Source organism: Cygnus atratus, chromosome 32 (assembly GCF_013377495.2).
Source record: "Cygnus atratus isolate AKBS03 ecotype Queensland, Australia chromosome 32, CAtr_DNAZoo_HiC_assembly, whole genome shotgun sequence".
NCBI classification, from domain to species: Eukaryota; Metazoa; Chordata; class Aves; order Anseriformes; family Anatidae; genus Cygnus; species Cygnus atratus.
This window is the reverse complement of record NC_066393.1, coordinates 450,089-471,496: the sequence shown is the minus strand read 5'-3', so window position 1 is coordinate 471,496 and position 21,408 is coordinate 450,089. Positions and strand designations below refer to the sequence as shown.

Genomic DNA, 21,408 nt, shown 5'->3' with positions numbered 1-21,408 from the left:
AAGGCTTGGTGGAAATGTTGCAGAGAGGGTCCACAAGGTACAATCTGTTTTACTTATCAGAGGGAAGGTTGCACGAGGATTTCATGACAGTAGCTAAACATTTTCTGGGGGTGGGTGATGGCTACCCAAGGGAACCTCAAGCTGTTCGAGCCAATACAGCAAAAGCTGGATGTTTATATAATGTATTCTACAATCAGCACAAGAAAGCTTTCATGGATTAGAGGCATTATCAGCAGGAGAAGTTGAACTGGCATGGGAACTGTATGATCTCTTGGGCACAGAGGGCATGATAATGTGAGATGTTGCAGGGATTCAAGTTGACTTCAAATGCCCACTCGTGTTCTCCAGATAATCCCTCCCCCCTGAGAGAATATGCCTGGAAAATGATCTTGTGGCCAAGATATGGAATTGTGGTCAGTGGGACCATGTCCTCTCCAACCATCTGCAGACATCCACAAAGGTACCCAAATCAGACACAAAATCACCCAAGGCTCCTTCTACAGCCAGGGGAGGAAAAGGGTTCTGAAGTGACTCAGGAGACAGCTGGGCTGACTTGCCCCATGCAAGTGCCTATCTCTCTTCATTAGCTGAAGATTCCTGGGGCAAGCATGCCCCCGATTTGGGCACAGTGTTTTTATGTTCGCATTTCAGTGTGATAGATCTGAGCGTCAGGGATTTGCTTCTGTACTGCATGCTCTTTGGCCTTCAAGGATCACTTTGGTTTGGGTTGAATAAATGTCATACACATGTCGGCTGGCACTATTGTCTGTCTTCTCCACTCTGGAAGACCTGTGAGGTTTAGATCCCACCTGGAAGGAAATGAATGCAATCCAGATCTGTAAAAGTAGCTTGCTTTATCCTGCAAGGCCACTGAGTGTTAGTAGTATACATATAATATCCTAGTGATATTTCAAAGATGCAAATAGGAAAAATGAGCTGCTATGTGGAGAGATGGAAATCATCCTTCAAAATACCAAGCTCCAACTTCACACCTCCACCTCCCCCTACCCCATGGCACTTGTCTGAGACATGGAAAGAGACAGTGAAAGTGAGACAAGTGGCACTTGTCTGAGACTGAGAAGGGATGAAGGGCCACCAGTGCCAAAACCCAGCTTAGAGGTTTAATAGCTACTAATGTCTAGCAGGATGGGACATGGATGAAGGTTACCTGAACATATGACGCCTGCATCTTCCCCATGGTTGCAGTTATGGACTCCCCAAGGCCTTGCCACACACTTGGAGAGGGCTGATTCTCTGCCGGAGCATTTCACATCATCCAGCCAGATACGGCCATAACCTTGCCCAAAATAAGCGGATCCTGGGGCTGACATGGCCGTCCCACAGCCCAGCTGCTGGCACACCACTGCAGCATCGCTCAGGTCCCAGTTGTCATCGCACACTGTTCCCCACCGCTGGCTCTGAAGCACCTCAACTCTCCCAGCACAACGAGTGGGGCCGTTCACCAGCCGGAGAGGAGCTGTTTCTGCAATCCCTGCAGATAAAGTAACCCAAAAAGATAAATGCACACATAAATGCCCTGCACCTAAACCCTACTGACAGCAGGCACGTTGTGGTGTCCTAGTGCCAACCAAGCTGTCCCATGGATAAAGAGGACCTCCTGGGTGGACAGAGCTCCTCCCAGGGTTACCTCCATACTGTCATAGAATCATTGAATATCCCAAGTTGGAAGGGACCCACAAGGATCATTGAGTTCAGCTCCTGGATCCCCAAAGGATCACCCAAAAATTCAGACCATGTGTCTGAGAGCATTATTCAAATGCTTCTTGAACCAAAAACCGGCAGGCTTAGTGTCGTGACCAGTTCCCTGGGGAGCCTATTCCAGTGCCTGACCACCCTCTCAGTGAAGAACCTTTTCCTGATATCCAGCCTGAACTGCCCCTGTCACAGCTTCAAGCCATTCCCTCAGGTCCTATCCATGTTCCCTCTCTGTTTCCTCTGCCTGCAGACTTGCTGAAATGTCTTGGTAAGGACTGAGAGTGGTATTTCAGTCTCCCAGCCAGTAAGAAATGTTAATTCATCCCTTCTGAGCTGGCATGTTTCAGATAGTTTATTTGAATCACTGTGTGACACAGAGCACCATACCTTCTCCATATGAAGAGCAATATGCTCTGCAGAGCTCTGAAACAAAAATGCAATGTTGTCTACAGATATTACAGATGAAACCCATACAAAAGGAACAATTCAGGAGCCTTCAGTTAGGTGTCTTTTCCCATATGAGATGCCATGGAGCATCTTTGGCATTCTTCAGCTCTCATGTCAGAAGGGTGGAAGTTTCACATAGCTCCTGGACTCATATTGGCCCTATGTAGATTTCTGCATTCTGTTAGGTGTCTTATATAGCATTAGATACCTATGTTCAGAAACGTGATGCATTCCTAAATAAAGGGGGTCACATGTGTGAGGCTTCATAATGTCCACCAGTGAATAGACCATGTTCCTGAAACCTTCTTTTGGCCTTACATTTTACTCCAGTTACTGAAATATTCATCATATGTGTTCTGGATAATTTGCTAGGAGAAACTAGATTACAGTAGTGTATACTAATATACACTTATTCTTCCTTGAAACCTCTCGTGCCTGGTGAAGACAGAAGGACTGGAAAATAAGTGGTTTTAGGAAGTGTCAGCCTACTCTTCTCTGCACTGAAGCCATGTGCCACAGAATCAGTCAAAAGGAGAGAGTAAAATAAATACTTTGGTTTACAAAAGATCTGTTCTGTACTAGCATCAGATGACAGCATTTCAATCCATCATGACAATGAAGCCAAAGGAGGAGTAACGTCATCTACCACATTTGTAAGCCTTTGGATGTAAGCATTTCAGGAGAGCCAGCAGAACTGTTGCTCTTTGCAATGCTGCTGTTGCTTTGCTCCTGACGGAGGCAGTGAGCACCTCTGGGAGATACCCTATATCCCAAATATATAAAGCAGAAAGGGATTTTTCCCCACAAGCAGAGCTGTAGAACTGTACACCTACAACTCCCATCATCCAAGGTGATTCAGGTGAACTTGTGGAACCTTTCTCTTTCTGCTGACTTTGGAGCGGGAGGTGCACAGCCAGGTCATCTGGAGATGCGTACTTTTCTATGTGCAGGTCAGACTCCTTTTGAAAGAGCTTTGAGTTCTCCTGAAGTTTCCCAAAGCTTTTCATGGAAAGAAGGAGGGACTGCAGGACAGTTTTGATAATTTATCTCTCTGACATCCCCAAAAAGTAGAAAAGAAAGGCAAAAAGATGAGAAAATAGGCTACCAGATCTTTAAGAAAACCTTGTGATTCTTTAGGATTACCCTGAGGGATGATTATCCTGATGTTTTCAAGCCTGGATGAAGGCCTGCTGGTCTGCCCTCACAGCTGACCTTGCTTTGATCATGAGTCTGGCATAGAGACCTCCTGAGGTCTGAATTGTCCTATGATCCAAGGAACCTCTCAACCGCTTTAACAAAGCAGGAGACTTCTTGCAGGTATGCAAGAGACACCGGAGAGAAAACTGAAAAACCACTTAGATAAAAGTGCTGTAAAGACACATTCCACATTCTGTGGTTTCAGTTTTCCAAAACTCCCTATAAATAGTGAAATGTGACATTTTATTACTTCTCATGACAGAATGAAACAGACTTCCCAGTCAGCCAGAGGCCAAGACTTGCTGAAAACACTGCTTAGTTTTACATGTGATATTTTTGTAAAACTATCAGTCTCAGAGATGACTCCGTTCATACGAGACTACAAACCTGAGCCTTATAAATCAACCAGGAATGGGATATTTATGGTACCTATCCAGCCCTGGTAAAATTCTTGGAGCCTTCAGAAGCTGAATGATGGCATACTAATCAAACTATCAGATTGAGGCTTGCTGATGGCAACTCAGTAATTATGGACCATCTTCCAGTGTTGACTGTTGACCATGGCCAGGGCCATGAGCACTGTATACATCACACAAGACTGGGTTTATACACCACAGTCATTAACAGCAGACATTAGGAGCAGCTTGAGCTCAGAAAAGTTAGTAAAGAAGTCAGTAAAAGAAGGTGAAAATCTTATTTCCGTGTTTGTGGACACCATTGAGACTGAGACAGGAGTTACCTGAGCATACCACGCCAGCGTCTTCTCCGTGTCTGCAGTTATGGGATCCCCAAGGCTGGAACTGGCATTCAGAGAGGGCAGCCTCGGTTCCTATACAATTCACGTCATCCAGCCAGATGGGGTCAGAGCCTTCTCCAAAGCGAGCTGAGCCAGGGGCTGACAGTGCTGCCCCACAGCCCAGCTGCCTGCACACAACGCTAGCGTCAGCTGTGTCCCAGCCATCATCACACACGGTTCCCCACTGTTGGTCATGAAACACCTCAACTCTACCAGCACAAGGACTTGAGCCATTCACAAGCCGGATGGGAGCTGCTTCTTCAACACCTGGACCAAAACACAGAGCAATCACAGAAAAAGTTCAGGGTGCACTGTATGCCTCAGCGCTCTGTGGAAGTGGGAAAACATCTTTCCTCACAGGGGTCTTGTGCCAAAACAAGTTGTTGAAAGATTTTGCTGATAGTGCCTCAGAGCTCATTTGTACCTGTAGAAGATTGCTACTGGACAGAGCACCAAGAGCTGAGCTCTTGCTTTAGGGCCCCAGGGAAAGCAGCAGATGCTGCCAGTGTTATCATTGGTTACACAACATTCCCCTTTTCTAGGGATCTAGGGTCTAGGATGGCCAGGGTAGTCTGTGTCATCTGTTTCTGCTTCCCACATACCCCAGTGACTGTGCTATGGGTCTCTGTCATGATGTTGTGCAGTCATGACTTAAAGAGTGCCATTGTCCTGGTTTCAGTTAGGACAGAGTTAATTTTCCTCCTAGTAGCTGGCAGGGTGCCATGTTTTGGATTAGAATGAGAAGAGCGCTGATAACATGCTGATGTTTTAATTGTTGGAGAGCAGTGCTTACACCAAGCCAAGGACTTTTCAGCTTCTCGCTCTGTCCTGCTAGCGAGCAGGCTAGGGATGCAGCAGGAGCTGGGAGGGGACAGACCCAGGACAGCTGACCCAATCTGGCCAAAGGGGTATTCCATACCATCTGACGTCATGCTGAACAATATATAGGGGTGGCTAGCCGGGGTGGGGGGGGGGCCAGCTGCTCGGGGATAGGCTGGGCATCGGTCAACGGGTGGTGAGCAATTGCATTGTGCATCACTTATTTCGTACACATTATTACTATTAATACTATTATTATTATTATTATTGTTATTATTTTTCCTGTCTTAATAAACTGTCTTTATCTCAACTCACAGGCTTCACTTTCCCGTTTCTCTCCCCCATCCCGGAGAGGGAGGGGGGAGGGTGAGCGAATGGCTGTGTGGTGTTTGGCTGCCAGCCGGCCTAAACCACAACAGCCATTTACCTCATTACTCAACACAACAGTTCTGCACATCACCGGCTGACTGCACTCTGCAGCATGTTGGGATACCCTCTCCCCACTTGGCCCACACTTCCGATGTGATTTCAGCAACCAGAAAACATCCAATCAATGTCATCTGACTTCCAGCTGCAGCTCCATAGGAACTCTGGGCTTCTTCAAATACTATGTCATATCCTCCCACAATGTGCAGGTGTCTTGAATCCCCTAAGTAATCTAAAATAGCACTGAATTTAATCCTCTTGTAACCCATCCAAGAGAAACATTGATAAACATGCCCCCCAGGGCCACAGGTACCTCTCCCTGAAAGAGGTTCCATTGTACTCCATGTTACATGGTATGAATTAGCAGTACCTGAGCAGAACACACCAGCATCTTCTTTGTGGTTACAGTTGTGGTCTCCCCAGGACCGTGCCTTGCAATCAGAGAGGGCAGTTTCGGCTCCTGCACAGTTCACATCATCCAGCCAAATTTGGCCAGTTCCTTGCCCAAACCGAGCAGAGCCAGGGGCCGAGATCACTGCTCCACAGCCCAGCTGCCTGCACACCACTTGAGCATCTGCCAAATCCCAGCTGTCATCGCAGATGGTCCCCCACTGCTGCTCATGAAACACCTCGACTCTCCCAGAGCAGAAGTTCGAACCATTCACCAGCCGAACTGGGACTGGTTCTGGAACACCTGAGCCACAAAGGTAAGACAAGTTAAGTTATTCTGGCAAAGACATTCCTGCTTGCCACATAACAAGCATTGCATGCACTCGTTGGCTTAGTCTGAATTCCAGGGGCAAGCACCATGGAGAAAAGAAGGAGGTTCAATGTGATTGCTTTCCCTGCTTGCCCCAAAGGTCAAGGAAAAGTGCTGCCTGAAACAAAGGAAAAGAGATGTACTGATGATTCAAACCCCCAAATCCGAGGTGCTTGAAACCCTTTTCTCCCTGTCTTTGACTAGAAAGATGTCCATGCCCAGACAGCAAATCCAAGTAACTCCATGACTCAAGGGCAGGGACATTTGCCAGAGTGAGCTCTTTAGGGAACATGGTGGGAACACTGGGGTATCATTCACCTCAGCTAGATTAAGCTTCAAGAAGCTGATTTGCTTTCCTGATTATTGGTACCTAGTGCTATTTGAGATGCCCAGGGAATCCCAGACATCCCAGTGGGGCTGGCAGACTTGATACAGGATCAAGAGTAATTTGTGCCCTTCTGGATCTGCAATTAGAGACTGCGTGGGATATCACAGAATACCTCAGATGGCACAAGACAAGTATGTATTGGAAACTGAACCCCACTTTTACAACTCCCCTGAGGACCCTTTACAGTCACAGAAAGAAAATAAGCTCTGTTGGGCTGCAGTTTCTTTAATCTGCTTTGGGTGTCTGCATCCCAAATGCATCTGGGGCCAAATCCTGCCACAGACTGTGTTGTCTTAGTCTTTGCCGGCTGCAAAGGGACAACAGTACATTTAATTCAGACACAGGCATCTGTGTTTAGTCAGTGAACCCACAGGGTATTTTCAAGTTGTTGGCAAGTAGCCAGAGAGAAACAGGTTATCTCCAGTAAGGGCAATTCAAAAGTGTACCACTTTGGGGAGGTAACATGATTGCACATAGGACGAAGAGGAATTAATTACATGGCAATTCTTCACAGAGATAGAAAGGATTAAGAGTGGCACTCTAAAGTGTTGTGCTTTTCGAAGAAAGACATAGACAGGTATAAAAGGCAGTGCTAACTACAAGATATCCAAATCAAGCCTTCAGAGCTACTCAGGCCTTCCAAAGCCTTAGCTTGGTAACAGATTAGAAGAAATATGCCTAGTAGCTAAGGAGAAACCAGAGAAGAATGAGGGGAATGCGAGGAAGCTTAAAAACATGTCTCAAGAGGGGGATATGAAGATGCTGAGAAAACTGAGAGGGGATGTAACACACTTAGCAAAAGGTAGATGCAAAGAATAAATAGCAATCCACACTACAAAGAGATAAGAGACTGTACAATAAATTCCAGGTAAAGGTAGTCAGGTCAGAGTTTCCTTCTAGTGGCAAAGAAGTGCAGTGCAACAATTTTGAGGAAATTGTGTCAGCTGTAAAGGTTTCAGAGAAGACGTTGGAAAAACATTGGTGAAAGCAGGTCTCTTGAAGATGGTTCTAGCAAGGAAAGGAGAAGGGAAGGTATATTAACCAGTTTCTGCAACACTTTTTCATGTTCTTGTCTTGAAGAGGAAAGAAAGAAAACAGCGTGTATCTTGATTTTTCAAGTGTGATATGTTCATTGGGGTTGTCACTGACAACAACAGAAGAACCCAAGTGACAGTGTGCTGTTTCTACACTAGGATGAATCACACCAGTCCTGCAATGCCGTCAAGTTTACAAGTAGCTCATGTGGGAAAGAGTCCCAAATTTAAATTCTTGAGCACAGCAAGTGGCAGGCTGGACTGCAGCACCACAGTGTTATGGTTAGATTTTGAATGGGAAGGAGAGGGGAACACGAATGCATTTACAAACATCCCTGCTTGAAGCACTTTTTCTGTTTAGTACTGTGTTTTGAGATTTGTAGGATGGGAAGAGAGCACCTTATGGCATTTCAAGCATCCCTCCACATACCATAAATGTCAATCAAAAAGTGAAATAGAAGAGACTTACCCAAGCACACAACACCAGCATCTTCTCCGTGACTACAGTTATGGGCTCCCCATAGACTGGTCTCACATTTGGAAAGGGCAGTTTCAGTTCCTGCGCAATTCACATCATCCAACCAGATAGGGCCAGACCCTTCTCCAAAATAAGCAGAGGCTGGAGTGGATAGCGCTTTCCCACAGCCCAGCTGCTGGCAAACGACTTCTGCATCTCTTATATCCCAGCTGTCACCACACACGGTTCCCCACTGCCGGCCATAAAAAACTTCAACTCTCCCACTGCAATGATTTGGCCCATCCATTAATCGGAGTGGAGCTACTCTTGGTATATCTGAAGAAAATAGCAAGGGCAGGAATACACATTACTGAGTTGCCATTAGCTTGATTAGAAGTAAGATAAAATACATAATCACAGTGAGTATCTTGTGACATCCAGGATACAGTTATCCAGTTGCCTGAAGTTGGGATATCTTCCCCAGTTCAAAACTAAGTGGACAATTGTCTGTGTACCATATTCTGCAGAATATAATTTAGATATAGTATAGTATAAGTCAGAATAATTTAATAAAGGTCTTAAGAGTGTGGAGAGGTCCCTGATGACTGGAAGCTAGGCAATGTTACACCCATCCATAACAAGGGCATGAGAGAAGACCCAGGAAACTACAGACCTGTTACTTTGACTTCAGTCCCTGGAAAAGTTATGCAGAAGAATGTCCTGGGGGATATCGAATGACATTAAGGAACAAAGCTATTATCAGGCAGAGTCAACATGAGTTCATCAAGAGAAAGTCCTGCTTTAGTAAATTGATCTCCTTCTATGACAAAGCCGCCTGCTCGGTGGATGAAGGGAAGGCAGTGGATGCAGTCTTTTTGGATTTCATTGCGGTCTATGAAACTGCTCCTCACAGCATCCTTCTGGATGAATTGTCCAACTGTGAGATGAACAGGTTCACGCTACGCCACGTGATGAACTGACTCGATGGTAGAGCTCTAAAGGTTGTAGTGAATGGGGCTACATCTGCCTGGCAAACTATCCCCGGCACTGTTCCCCAGGGCTCATTCTAGGGCCAGTCCTGTTCAACGTTTTTATCCATGATCTGGATGCATGAGTGGAGCTCATCCTCAGCAAGTTTAGGATGACACTAAACTGGGAGGTGCTGCTGATTCCCTAGGGGGATGAAAGGCCTTGCAGATGGATCTAGATAGATTGGAGCATTGAGCAATTGGTAAGAGCATGAAGTTCAACAGAGGAAAATACTGGGTTCTGCACCTGCAACGGAGCAATGCCAGACAGACACAGGCTGGAGATCAGCTCAGCAGAAAGGGACCTGGGGATGTTGGTTGACAGCATGCTCAAGGGCATGAGTCAGCTGTGGGCCTTGGCAGCCAAGAGGGCAAAACACATTTTGGTATGAATTAAAAGCAGCACAGCCAGCTGGTAAAAAGCGGTGGTTCTCTTGCTATATTTAGTGTTGGTGTGGCCTCACTTTGAATATTATGTGCAGTTTTGGTCTCCACAGTATAAAAAAGAAGTTAAATCCTTGAAAGCATGCAGAGGAAGGCAACAAATCTGATAAAAGGGCCGGATGGCATGTCCTGTGAGGAGAGACTGAGGGCACTTATTTTGGAGAAAAGGAGGCTAAGATGTGACCTCATTACTCTCTGTAACTTCCTGAGGAGGGGAAGCACAAAGGGAGCTGCTGGCCTCTTCTCCCTGGTAGCCAATAACAGGATGCACGGGAATGGCACAAAGCTGCACTAGGGGAGGTTCAGACTGGGCATTAGGAAAAATTTCTTCACTATGAATTTGGTCAATACTGGAACGGGCTTCCTGGTGAGGTAGCTGATTCCCCGTGCCTGTCAGTGTTCAAGAGTCATTTGGATAATGCCCTCAATTATATGCTCTAACTTCTGGTTAGCCCTGAAGTGGTCAGGGAGTTGGACTATATGATCTTTGTAGGTCCTTTCCAACTGATCTATTCTTTCTATTCTATTCTATTCTATTCTATTCTATTCTATTCTATTCTATTCTATTCTATTCTGCTCTGCTCTGCTCTGCTCTGTTCTTCTAAGCCAAAGGAAACACAGAACTTCTGTGTACAAAGACACCTACATGCATGCGAAAAAAAGGAATTTGTAACGCATCTCCAGTATGATGACAGAGAGGTCACAACACATTCAGGAACTGAGGGTACATCATCAAGACAGAGCCTTCAGGTAGGTTGGTACAGAAAACCTTCCCTATCATGCAGACAGAGACACAGGCAGGGGTTACCTGAGCATACCACACCAGCGTCTTCTCCGTGTCTGCAGTTATGGGATCCCCAAGGCTGGAACTGGCATTCAGAGAGGGCAGCCTCAGTTCCTATACAATTCATGTCATCCAGCCAGATGGGGTCAGAGCCTTCTCCAAAGCGAGCTGAGCCAGGGGCTGACAGTGCTGCCCCACAGCCCAGCTGCCTGCACACGACGTTGGCATCAGCTATGTCCCAGCCATCATCACACACGGTTCCCCACTGTTGGTCATGAAACACCTCAACTCTACCAGCACAATGACTGGGACCGTTCACAAGCCGGATGGGAGCTGCTTCTTCAACACCTGGACCAAAACACAATTGCAAAATGTTCAGGAACATTGCATGCCTCAGTGTGCTGTGGAGGGGCCAAAACAGAACACCATCACAATGGTCCAGTAGCCAACAGCACCTGACCCCCTGGTGTGTAAAGCTACAGTGGATGGCCTCAGAATTTATTCCCACACCCTTGGCTGGTACTTTAGCAATGAATATTTCATCTGTAGAGTGTTCATTTCTGAGCACCCAGATTTCTTCCCCCATAGCAGGGCATCAAAATGGGGTTGGGGAGTATTGACAGGACTAGAGTGCAGGGGGAAACTCTTCCTTTGGGACTGCAGAGTTCCTACTCGTCAGCCTCTATAAATCCAGCCATCAGGACTCACTGTCAAAGTCCATAGCACTCTAGTCCCCGTGAGAGCTCCAAACTGCTCCCTGGAGCATGGCTCCAGGTTCTGGGCACAACGGGTGACACAGTGCCCTAGGTCTCCTCCATGGCTCACATCCCCCAGGGATTATCCTGAGCAGTGGGATCAGTGCAGAAAGAAAAACAACCTTAGCATCCATGTATCACTCTTCTTATATCTCAGCCCACATATGCATGATCAGCACGCACTCTCCTGGCCATGAGGGGACTCTAGAGCCACCAGCACCCTTCTCACAAATGCATTCCCTCCATTGTACTCCACATGTCATGGCATATGTTAGCAGTACCTGAACACTCCACAGCAGCATCTTCTTTGTGGTTACAGTTGTGGTCTCCCCAAGGCTTGGCCCGGCACTCTGTGAGGACAGATTCAGCTCCTGCACAGTTCACATCATCCAGCCAAATTTGGCCAGTTCCTTGCCCAAACCGAGCAGAGCCAGGGGCCGAGATCGCTGCCCCACAGCCCAGCTGCCTGCACACCACTTGAGCATCTGCCAAATCCCAGCTGTCATCGCAGACGGTCCCCCACTGCTGCTCATGAAACACCTCGACTCTCCCAGAGCAGGAATTTGAACCATTCACCAGCCGGACTGGAAACAGCTCAGCAAATCCTGTATTGAGAAATAGTAAAGGCATCAATTTTTGGGGCTTTCAATAATGTGGACTGAGGACTTGTTAGTGTTAGTGTTAGGTCAGAGGTTGGACTAGGTGATCTTGGATCTTCCAACCTAGATGATTCTGTGATTCTATGTTTTTGTTCATACTGATTCTGTGCTGCCTGGATTGCAGCTGTGTGGCACTCTTTATTTATAACAGACTAGCAGATCCTTGCAGCAGTTCTTGTCTCCTAGAATGGTGGTCTCCAGTTGACCTCTCTTCTTGACTGGTCCTGACCAAAAATCAGCCAGCTCTGTTGAACCCTTATTTCATCAGAAGTTCAAGCTATGCCTGCACCATGTGATAGTGATGAGCCAGGCTAGGGGGAATAGTCTGGGCTGGTGAGCTGAGCTTGGAAGGGACAGAGACCTGTGGACTAACACTGGTCCAGGAGCACCAGGGGGCTTTACGGTCTAGGCTGTGTTAAGCACTCTTGGCAGCTCAGATCAGCAATTTCTGTAAGACACGAGGCATTGATTGAGGACTGACAATAACAGATGCTGAAGCTGTAATGCGTTCATGATGTTGAGCATCTAGTATTTGGTGCTGCGGGGACTTGCTTGGGTGAAGTTATGCAATAACATCATTGAGGAATATTACTTGAACAGCAGCAAGCTTGAGGGATAGAATTAATGTGGCCTATTATAAGTGTTTAAATGCTCAGCAGCATCTGTCTTGGGACAACTGTGAGGTAAGACAGACAAATTTCACCAGGGGTGTCCGTTTCCTTCACAGATGTGAGGCCAAACCACAGTTTTAGATTTAATATATGCACTTTTTATGTCTGAGGTTTGAAAGATGAACCTCTTCTCCTAAAACTCAGCAGCTGCTGATGGGAACTGCTCAGGATTAGCTGGGCAGAGCAGTGGAGAGGAAGACCTACAGCCATTCCTGACGGACACATTTTTTGAATGTGTGAAGGAAGAGGAACAGGAGAAAGAATGGTAGCACTTGAGACCCAGAGCTGTCAGCCCTGGGTGGATTGGCTACAATCTGACTTATGCAGTAATACTCCCCATGCTTCACGTATTTTTCTCTGTTAGGCAATAAGAATTGCAAAATTATTGGGTTAAAGAGTAGCTGAGATGAGAAAACACCCCATAATGCGGGTTTCGCGCTCTGCTTTAATAAACTGGCCCCCAGAAGCAACCTATTAAAAATACTTATGTGAGGAAAAAGAGGTCATAATTGCCTATAGATTTAGGCACATCTTTCTCTGAAGCACTCTGTGTCACTTTCTTTGGAAGACCTATTTGTGGTGAAGGACCTGGACCCCAGGGTCACTCACAGATAACTTCCCCCATGATTTAAGGTGAATTAAGGGTACCTGCACAAACCACACCAGCATCTTCTCCATGCCCACAGTTATGGATTCCCCAGGGAGTGGCCATGCATTCGGAGAGAGCAGCTTCTGTCCCCGTGCAGTTGACATCATCAAGCCAGATGGGGTCAGATCCTTGTCCAAAGTAAGCCCCACGGGGAGCTGACAAGGCCTTCCCACAGCCTAGCTGCCTGCACACAACTTCTGCATCAATCAAGTCCCAGTCATCATCACACACTGTTCCCCAACGTTGGCCGTAAAACACCTCAATTCTCCCACAGCAGGGGGTCAAGCCATCCACTAATCGGAGCGGGGCAGGTTTTGCAAAGCCTACAAGAAAAAAAAAAAAAAAAAGGAGAAATATGTAGATTTTGTTTTATCTGTCTCCCACTTGTCAATGAATATAGTGACTCTCACTTATGGCTTTGCATTTTGTAGATTTTTGACACGGGAAAATATTACATAAAGAAGCAACACAAACTAATCCTCCACCATCACAGCATTATCTGTTCAGCAGTGTCACCAGTGGGGTTCCAAAGGCATCCATTTGGGGGCCAGTTCTCTCCAATAGTTTATAAATATTCTGGATCCAGGACTCAAATGCAAACTAAGTTTGCAGATGATACTGAATTAGGAGGAGCTGTTGACTCCCTCAAGGGTGGAGAGGCCTTGCAGAGACGTCTTGACAAGTTGGAGAGCTGGGCAATCACCAACAACGTGAAGTTTAACAAAAGCGAGTGCCAGATTCTGCACCCGGGAAGGGGCAACCCTTGATATGGACTGGGGGATGAGAGGCTGGAGAGCAGCCCCGTGGAAAAGGATCTGGGGGTCCTGGTCAATGGCAAGTTGAATATGAATCAACAATGTGTCTTGGCAGCCAAAAGGGCCAAGTGTATCCTGGCTGTATTAAGCCAGGTGAGCTTAGGTGGTGGTAGGGCTAGGTTAGGTAGTCCTAGGTTAGGTAGGGCTAGGTTAGAGCTAGGTGGTCTAGGGGAGTGTTTGTCTCACTGCCCTCTGCACTAGTGTGGCCAGCCCTCAGCTCAAGTCCTGTGTGCACCACAAGAGGAGAAGGACATCGACCTCTTAGAATGGTTCCAAAGGAGGGAAACAAAGATGGTGAAAGGTCTAGAGGGCACGACCGGAGGAGTGGCTGAGGTCATTTGGTTTGTTCAGCTTAGAAGAGAAGGTTGAAGGTTTTCAGTAGACCTCATTGCAATATACAGCTTCTCTCTGAGGGGGAGCAGAGGGGCAGGTGCTCATCTATTCTGTCTGATTACCAGTGATAGGATCCAATGGAAGAGCATGAAGCTATGTCAGGGGAAGCATTAATCGGACTGGAAAAGTTTCTTCACTGAGAGGGTGGTTGGGCACTGGAAGATGCTCCCCAGGGAACTGGTCATGGCACCAAGCCTGCCAGAATTAAGAAACATTTGGACAAGACTCTCACACATATGTCTTATTTTGAGTGGTCCTGTGTGGAGCCAGGAGTTGGACTTGATGATTCTTGTGGATCCTTTCCAACTCAGGATATTCTATGATTCAATGTATTTCATAAACTAAAATATACTTGGGGTGCCAGAAGGCAATCTCCAGTCTTATTTAAACGTCGATGTCCAGTGCTATTTAAGATGCTCTAGCCTTTATCTGCCATTACAAGGGGACTTAGCTCTGCTGTATGTCTTGCAGCATGTTTGCCAGCCCCTGGTAGGTGTCCAAGGTACCATAATGTGTGTTAAAGAGTCTAGATAACTAGAGGTACCAGAATCACTCTCATACTACCTCTCTCTCCAACTGCCCCTCAGTCTCATGTTAATACTCTTGTTATACACAGGTCAATGAAGAAAATGTGGATTTCTCAATATTTAAAGTTCTTACAAACTTTACAAAACCGTATGTGGCTAGAAAGGAGATACTCTAATTAGTGCCTCCTTATAGGAAAGACAGTTGAGGATCAAATCTTCTCCTTCCTGTGTTGTCTAAGCAATCAGCATATTTGTAATAACTGGCCCACAAGCAAATGCCAAAGGGTAAACCAGCTGTGGCATATGCTGCCTCTGCTTTACTAGACAGCTGGTGAATTGGAAAGGATTGAGTGAATCTGGGAATCATGAAGGGAGACTTGAAGGTGGAACCTTGGGTTTCTGGTTGCATTTGAAGACCTGATATTAATACATTTGGAGGGACAAAATGTGCCATGGGAAAAACCTTGCTTAATTCAACAGTTTTGGGGGAAGTTAGGAAGTTAGTAAGTCTACTGACATGGGTGAGATGAAGGGGTGGTTGAAGCCACTGCTTTCTGCAGTGAGAAAAGATTCGCTACCAAGTCATACACTGGCCATGTGCTATCACATGGGGAGCCTACAAATAATTCCTGCAGCAACACTGGTTTTACCTGTGACTCATGTGGTGGACAATTAGAGAGAAGAGGCAAGACCATTTTAGTATAAATATTTTTTTTACCTTACAGTTCTCCTGGGTGTTTGGGTCAGCTCTACTCTAAAGGTAACAGGATCCCCTGTAACATCTCTGGCATATCTCCGCACCCCACAAAACCCACTTGTGTGAGAATTACCTGAGCACACAACACCAGCATCTTCTCCGTGCACACAGTCATGGAGTCCCCAAGGCTTTGCACTGCATTCAGACAGGGCAGCTTCAGTTCCTCTGCAGATAACCTCATCAAGCCAAATGGGTTCAGAGCCTCTCCCAAAATAAGCCGAGGAAGGAGCAGATAGGGCTGTCCCACAGCCCAGCTGCCGGCATACAACTTCAGCATCAACTATATCCCAGTTGTCATCACAGACAGTTCCCCATTGATGGCCATAAAAGACCTCCACTCTCCCAGAACAGTGACTTGTACCATTCACTAATCGTAGCGGAACTGTTTTATTAAGTCCTGCATTAAAAAATAACAAAAACAAAAAACAAAAAACAATCAACCAACCATCACTAACAACAACAATCTAATAGGATCAGGGATTGCACGTGGAAAGATCCCCTAGAGACTGAAGGAAAGTTCTCCACTAGTACTGTCCAGGGCTTGAAAATGCTGATGAGGATAAACTTCTGAACTTTTCTCTGTGGTTTCAGATTTCCTAATTAGAAAGATAAATAGAAAGGATTTGGATTTTCTTATGAAGCAGGACTTCAACTGATGTTGTGAAACTGTTCCAGGGTGGCAACTGGCTGCATATCCAGACACTCATGTCTTATACACATGTTGGTATCTCCATGTGAGATGAATATTGAAATTCTAGTTAGTTGATGGTGTCTCAGCTCACCAAATATTGAGGTTTGATTCAATTGCCCAAAAAGGTGATCAACAGTGTTTGCAATGCTGCACATATTCCTCCCTCAGAGTCCAGCTGGTATCCTGTTGGGTCTGCCTTAGGGAATGTGTCTCATCTGCTGGTCTCATGCAGTTATGTCAGATGCCCCAGGGCATTTTGAGCTGTGTGGCAACTGTGTGGGGAATGGACTACACTGCTCCTAACAGAAAGGCACCCAGCCCAAACTGTGACACCTGTATTTAGACATAGGTAAGTCTAGGTCTTAATATGGAGTTGAATCCTATTCCAGATCCAACTAGGTGGATGTGCATTTGGAAACCTTGTTCATTGCTCAGTGCTGCGTGGAGCAGTCTTTGGGAAATACTGCCATGAAAAGGGGCAATGGGCAGCCCATTCATCTCCCAACACTCTCTACTGCCTGGGACCTATGGGCCACTTGATTATGCTTTAGTCCCCAGTTAACTGTGATGTAGAAGGGTAAGAAACACCCACAAGCCTTTCCCACCCAGTTCCAGGAGCTCAGCATTCATCAACACCATGACATCCAGGTCAGAACTGGCTCATAGACAAATGACCCAATATTGGTCTTCTCTCATCACAGTGCCAGTCTGGAGAATAAATGCATCCACCAGGAGTATTGCCACAAAATACAAATGGAACAAAAAAAATACAAATACAAAAATAGGAATGCTCAACTTCTAAGTCATATTTAAGCCATGCATGCATGGAAAGCATATGCATCCAGGTGGTGTTCCTTTCAGGTTTTTTGCTCATTAACTGTATGGGGATGGAGTAAAAAACAGAACAGCACAGACAGAACAAATCACTGCTCTACCATACACACTATTTAACTGACAACAGAACTGAGCTTGTCCTTGGCATGGTACAGGACAGTTCTGAAGCATCCATCTCCAATCTGAGTCCTAAGGGTGGCACTGACTGAGAAATAAAATCTTGCAAACAGGCTTAAAAACAACCCTCTACACAGCACAGCATCTTGGTGCCTCATGAGGAGTGGTGTAAACACAAGTTACCTGAGCACACAACGCCTGCGTCTTCTCCATGATTGCAGTTGTGCTCTCCCCAGGGTCTGGTCCTGCACGCAGAAAGGTCAACTTCTGTACCATTGCAATTCATGTCATCCAGCCAGATACGACCAGTTCCTTGGCCAAACTGAGCCAAGCCAGGAGCTGACAGTGCTTCCCCACACTCCAACTGCCTGCATACAACCATGGCATCGGATAGATCCCAGCTGTCATCACACACCGTTCCCCACTGCTGATTCCAAAGCACCTCAAGCCGCCCCGTGCAGCGGTTGGGGCCATTCACAAGTCTGATTGGAGCTGAGTTGGCAACACCTGAATCACAAAAGAAGACAAGATGGGAAATAGGCATGAACCAGTTTTTGGCTGACAGTGGAGAATGTTAACATCTTGCTCTTGTAGGTGTGAGAAACAAAGTTTTGTTTTTGCAGTAGAGAATTACTTTTCTGTATTCCAAGGTAGTTGTGTAGTCATAATAAGGAGAAATGCTAAGTAGAGAAGTGGACAGTAGAAGGCCTCACTGTTCAAAATAAGGTAGAAGCTTGAGAAAAACAGGATGAGCAGTGTGAGAACAGTAAAACAGAGATCACAAGTTCTCAAAACATAAGAAAGGAGAAATTAAAGGGTTGAAAAAAAGAAAAATTGTACATATATGGTATAGAGGAGCGTCAAGTAGCTTGTGAACCTGTAGTACTCAGCCAATGAGGAAACAGGGGAGGTGATCAGGCGTTGGGTAATAGGGAATAAAAGGTTATGATTTGTTTACTAAAATGCACTCCTGATTGACAGGACGCCCGCCATTGCAATTGCGAATAAAATAGCTTCACAGAAGATCCTGTCTGAAGAAAATTATTTGAGATTTTTCTCACATAGGAATAATGCCAGTTTGGGTTTGGCTGCAGGAGGATTGCTGAAATGCTAACCACTGGTGCTTTCAGCAAGAACATGGAAATAAAAGTTTGTTGGCTAGTTAGTGGTGCAAATGTGACATGATGTGACAGCTCCACACCACAGAAACATTAAGCTGTACCATGTAGCTTCAGAGGAAAATCTCAGGTCATAAGGAGATGGAGGTGACAGTGTTTCCATGGGACTTGTGCTACTGCAGCATTGCAGGTCTTGTGTCATCCCTACCCACCTACTCTTTGTGCAGCTTCCTCCACCATGAATGCTTCTCCCAAGACCTGTCACTTTCCCTGTACAGTGCAAGTTGTTGCAGGACATTTTTAGTTCACTACTCTGAGTGTAAATTAGGATTTCCATGTACCTGTCAAAAACATTTGTCAGATCTGTGCTATCCAGAGCTTGCTCACCTGGGGCCATGGGAAGAATACTTTATATGTCTAAACTGTGTTGCTGGTGTCATTTGTAGCTCTGCACCCTGTAGAGAAGTAGCTGGAGTCCTGAAAAGAGAAACTAGGGCAACTTAAATGGCTCTAGGCACCTATTTTCAGACAAATGCTTACAGCAGATAGGGTAGGCATGCTGACAGTTCCAGCATTGTCTGCGCTAAACAAATGGGCTCCCACACAGTGAAGAGAAAATGATATTTCCAATTAGCATCCATCTTATAACAAGGGAGGAGGACTTGAGGTACAGAAGGGCCTGTTTCTCTTCATTGTTGAAAGGAAAATTCAGGCTGCTATTGGGATCCAAACCTGTCAGAAGACACCATGGTTCCTTCCTTATTGAGAAAGACCTTGTCTGATGCCTAAATTGTGTCTGTATCTTTGATCCTGGGTGCTGCTTCCCACAGCCTTTATGCATTATAACACATTACATCATAACACATTATATTCCCACAGCCTTTATGCATTATAACAGCGGGTTTATGGCAAGGGCTTCTGCATAAGGGCTTGCCAGGTCCACTTTTCTATGATAATAAGAAGCACAGATGTTGCCAAGATGGATCCTCATCAGGCCTTGGGCAACCTGATCTAGTGGGTGGCATCCCTGTCCATGGCAGGGAGGTTGAACTAGATGATCTTTAAGGTCCCTTTCAAACACAAGCCATCCTATCATTTTGTGATTTTCTTAACAAGCTTGAAACTGCCAAATCATGCTATTTGATTATTTACAATTCTGGCCCAGCCTTTGCTTCACCCTAGTCCCCGAAGCAGCCTTAGCTTGTGTAAGGCTTGGTTAAAGAGTAACATTACTGTCTCCAGATAATCCCTATCCCGTTATTTTACTGTTTTATTTTTTGTTTAAGTTATCTGAAAATGCTGGTTTGTGGAATATAAATGCAACCCCACTAGGCAGTAGCTCTTACAGAAAGGCAGGGAAGGTCTGCTATACTGATTCCTTCTTAGGTCCTGGTTCAAATCTAGTCTGTGAATGTAGAGGGGAGGGAAAAATAAAAGGTTTAAGTTTTGGATTACAGAGATCAATCAAGGAAAGATCTGTCTTTATGCTTGCATTGGTTTGTTTCCAGGGTTTGTATCTGTATGTTTGCATTCATAATAGCTCTAAATCTCCAGGTGAGCTTTGGAAGCCAAATGATGATCTCTGCTACTGTCTTCTCTTGCCTGAGAAAGGTCATGTCCTTTTCCAGTACCAGGAGTTTAATTTACCATAGAATCATAGAATGGTTTGGGTCAGAAGGGACCTAGTTCCAGCCTCTTTGCCATGGGCAAGGACATCTTCACGTTCCCCAAAGCCCCATCCAACCTGGCTTTCAAGAATTCCAGGGAGGGAACATCCACAACTTCTTTGGTCAACCAATTCCAGTGCCTCACCACACTCAGAGTGAAGAATTTCTTCCTTATATCTAATCTAAATCGACCCTCTTTCAGTTTACAGCCATTACCCTTTGTCCTATTACTATATGTCCTTATAAAAAGTCTCTTTTCATCTTTCTTGTATGTTCCCTTTACTTAATGAAAGGTTGCAATAAGGTCTCCCCAGAGCCTTCTCTTCTCCAAGCTGAACAACCCCAGATCTCTCAGTCTGTCTTCAAACTATAAGTGCTCCAACACTCTGGTAATTTTTGTGGCCCTCTTCTGGACCTGCTGGAACAGGTCCACGTCTTCCTTTTGCTGTGGGACCCAGAGCTGAACACACTACTACAGGTGGGGTCTCACAAGAGCAGAGTAGAGGGGGAGAATCACCTCCGTCACCCTGCTGGCCACGCTTCTTTTGATGCAGCCCAGGTTATGGTTGGCTTTCTGCAAGTGCACACTACCAGCTAATGCAGAGTTTTTCTTTCACCAACACCCCCAAGTCCTTCTCCTCAGGGCTGCTCTCAATCCTTTTATCCCCCAGCTTGTATTCATGTTTGGGATTGCTCTGACCCAGGTGCAGATACTTGGCCTTGTTGAACTCCATGTTGTTCATATCGGCCCCCCTCTCATGCCTGTCCAGGTCCCCCTGGATGGCAGCCCTTCCTTAAGCTTACTGAATTTTTAGTCCTTTTTTTTCCAGCCACAAAACCCACTTTCCTGCTGGAACCAGGGATATGAGAGGGGTCAATCCATCATCAGCACCATTTATCAGACCACATCTGGAAACCCATTCTCCAGGAGCAAAGGAGGAAACTTACCCCAAAGCCATGCCAGGAGGAAAAGCACAGTTTCCATCCTCATTCCACCAAAGGCAGACAGACCCCTGCTGTGGGAATCCTGGGATGGGAGAAGACTTCCTGGTGGTCCCATGGTAGCAGCAGAGACCTTGTACAATCCAGTCCTTGAAGGCCTGGACAAGGTAGAGCTGGAATAACGTCCCTTTTAGGAGAGACAAAGAGCTCAGAGTCAGTGACTGGCTGGGCAGGAAGGAGAGAAGACAGTAAGGACCAAGAGTTGAGGTAGATGACAAATATTGCTTACTCTGACTCCTCCCCTTAATTGGCCTCTCCCTCTTCACCCACCAGAGCTCTGGCCACCTCCCTCTGCTTCCCTGTATCTCCCTATTACTGTTTCCCTCCTCCCATGCTCTTCTGTTTGTCAACATAATGAGGAAAAATAGCCCATGCTAGAAAGTAATCTTTTGTCCTCTGTTGTTTTAGCAAAAATCAAACTGTTTCTTCTACTTCTCTAAAAGTATCATTCTCCTAG

At 45.9% G+C, this 21,408-nt stretch overlaps 1 protein-coding gene across 1 annotated transcript; it reads right to left on the bottom strand.

The window, feature by feature from the left end:
• Nucleotides 1-1,004: 1,004 nt before the first annotated feature.
• On the bottom strand, nucleotides 1,005-21,009 carry LOC118259888 (deleted in malignant brain tumors 1 protein-like). The gene is made up of 11 exons (XM_035569746.2): nucleotides 20,898-21,009; nucleotides 17,348-17,671; nucleotides 15,596-15,919; nucleotides 13,030-13,353; nucleotides 11,333-11,656; nucleotides 10,321-10,644; nucleotides 8,053-8,376; nucleotides 5,772-6,095; nucleotides 4,100-4,423; nucleotides 1,230-1,492; nucleotides 1,005-1,022 (listed from the first exon to the last, which is right to left on the bottom strand). Exons 1-11 carry the CDS (start codon nucleotides 21,007-21,009, stop codon nucleotides 1,005-1,007), a joined length of 2,985 nt encoding a protein of 994 aa, XP_035425639.2.
• Nucleotides 21,010-21,408: the final 399 nt, after the last annotated feature.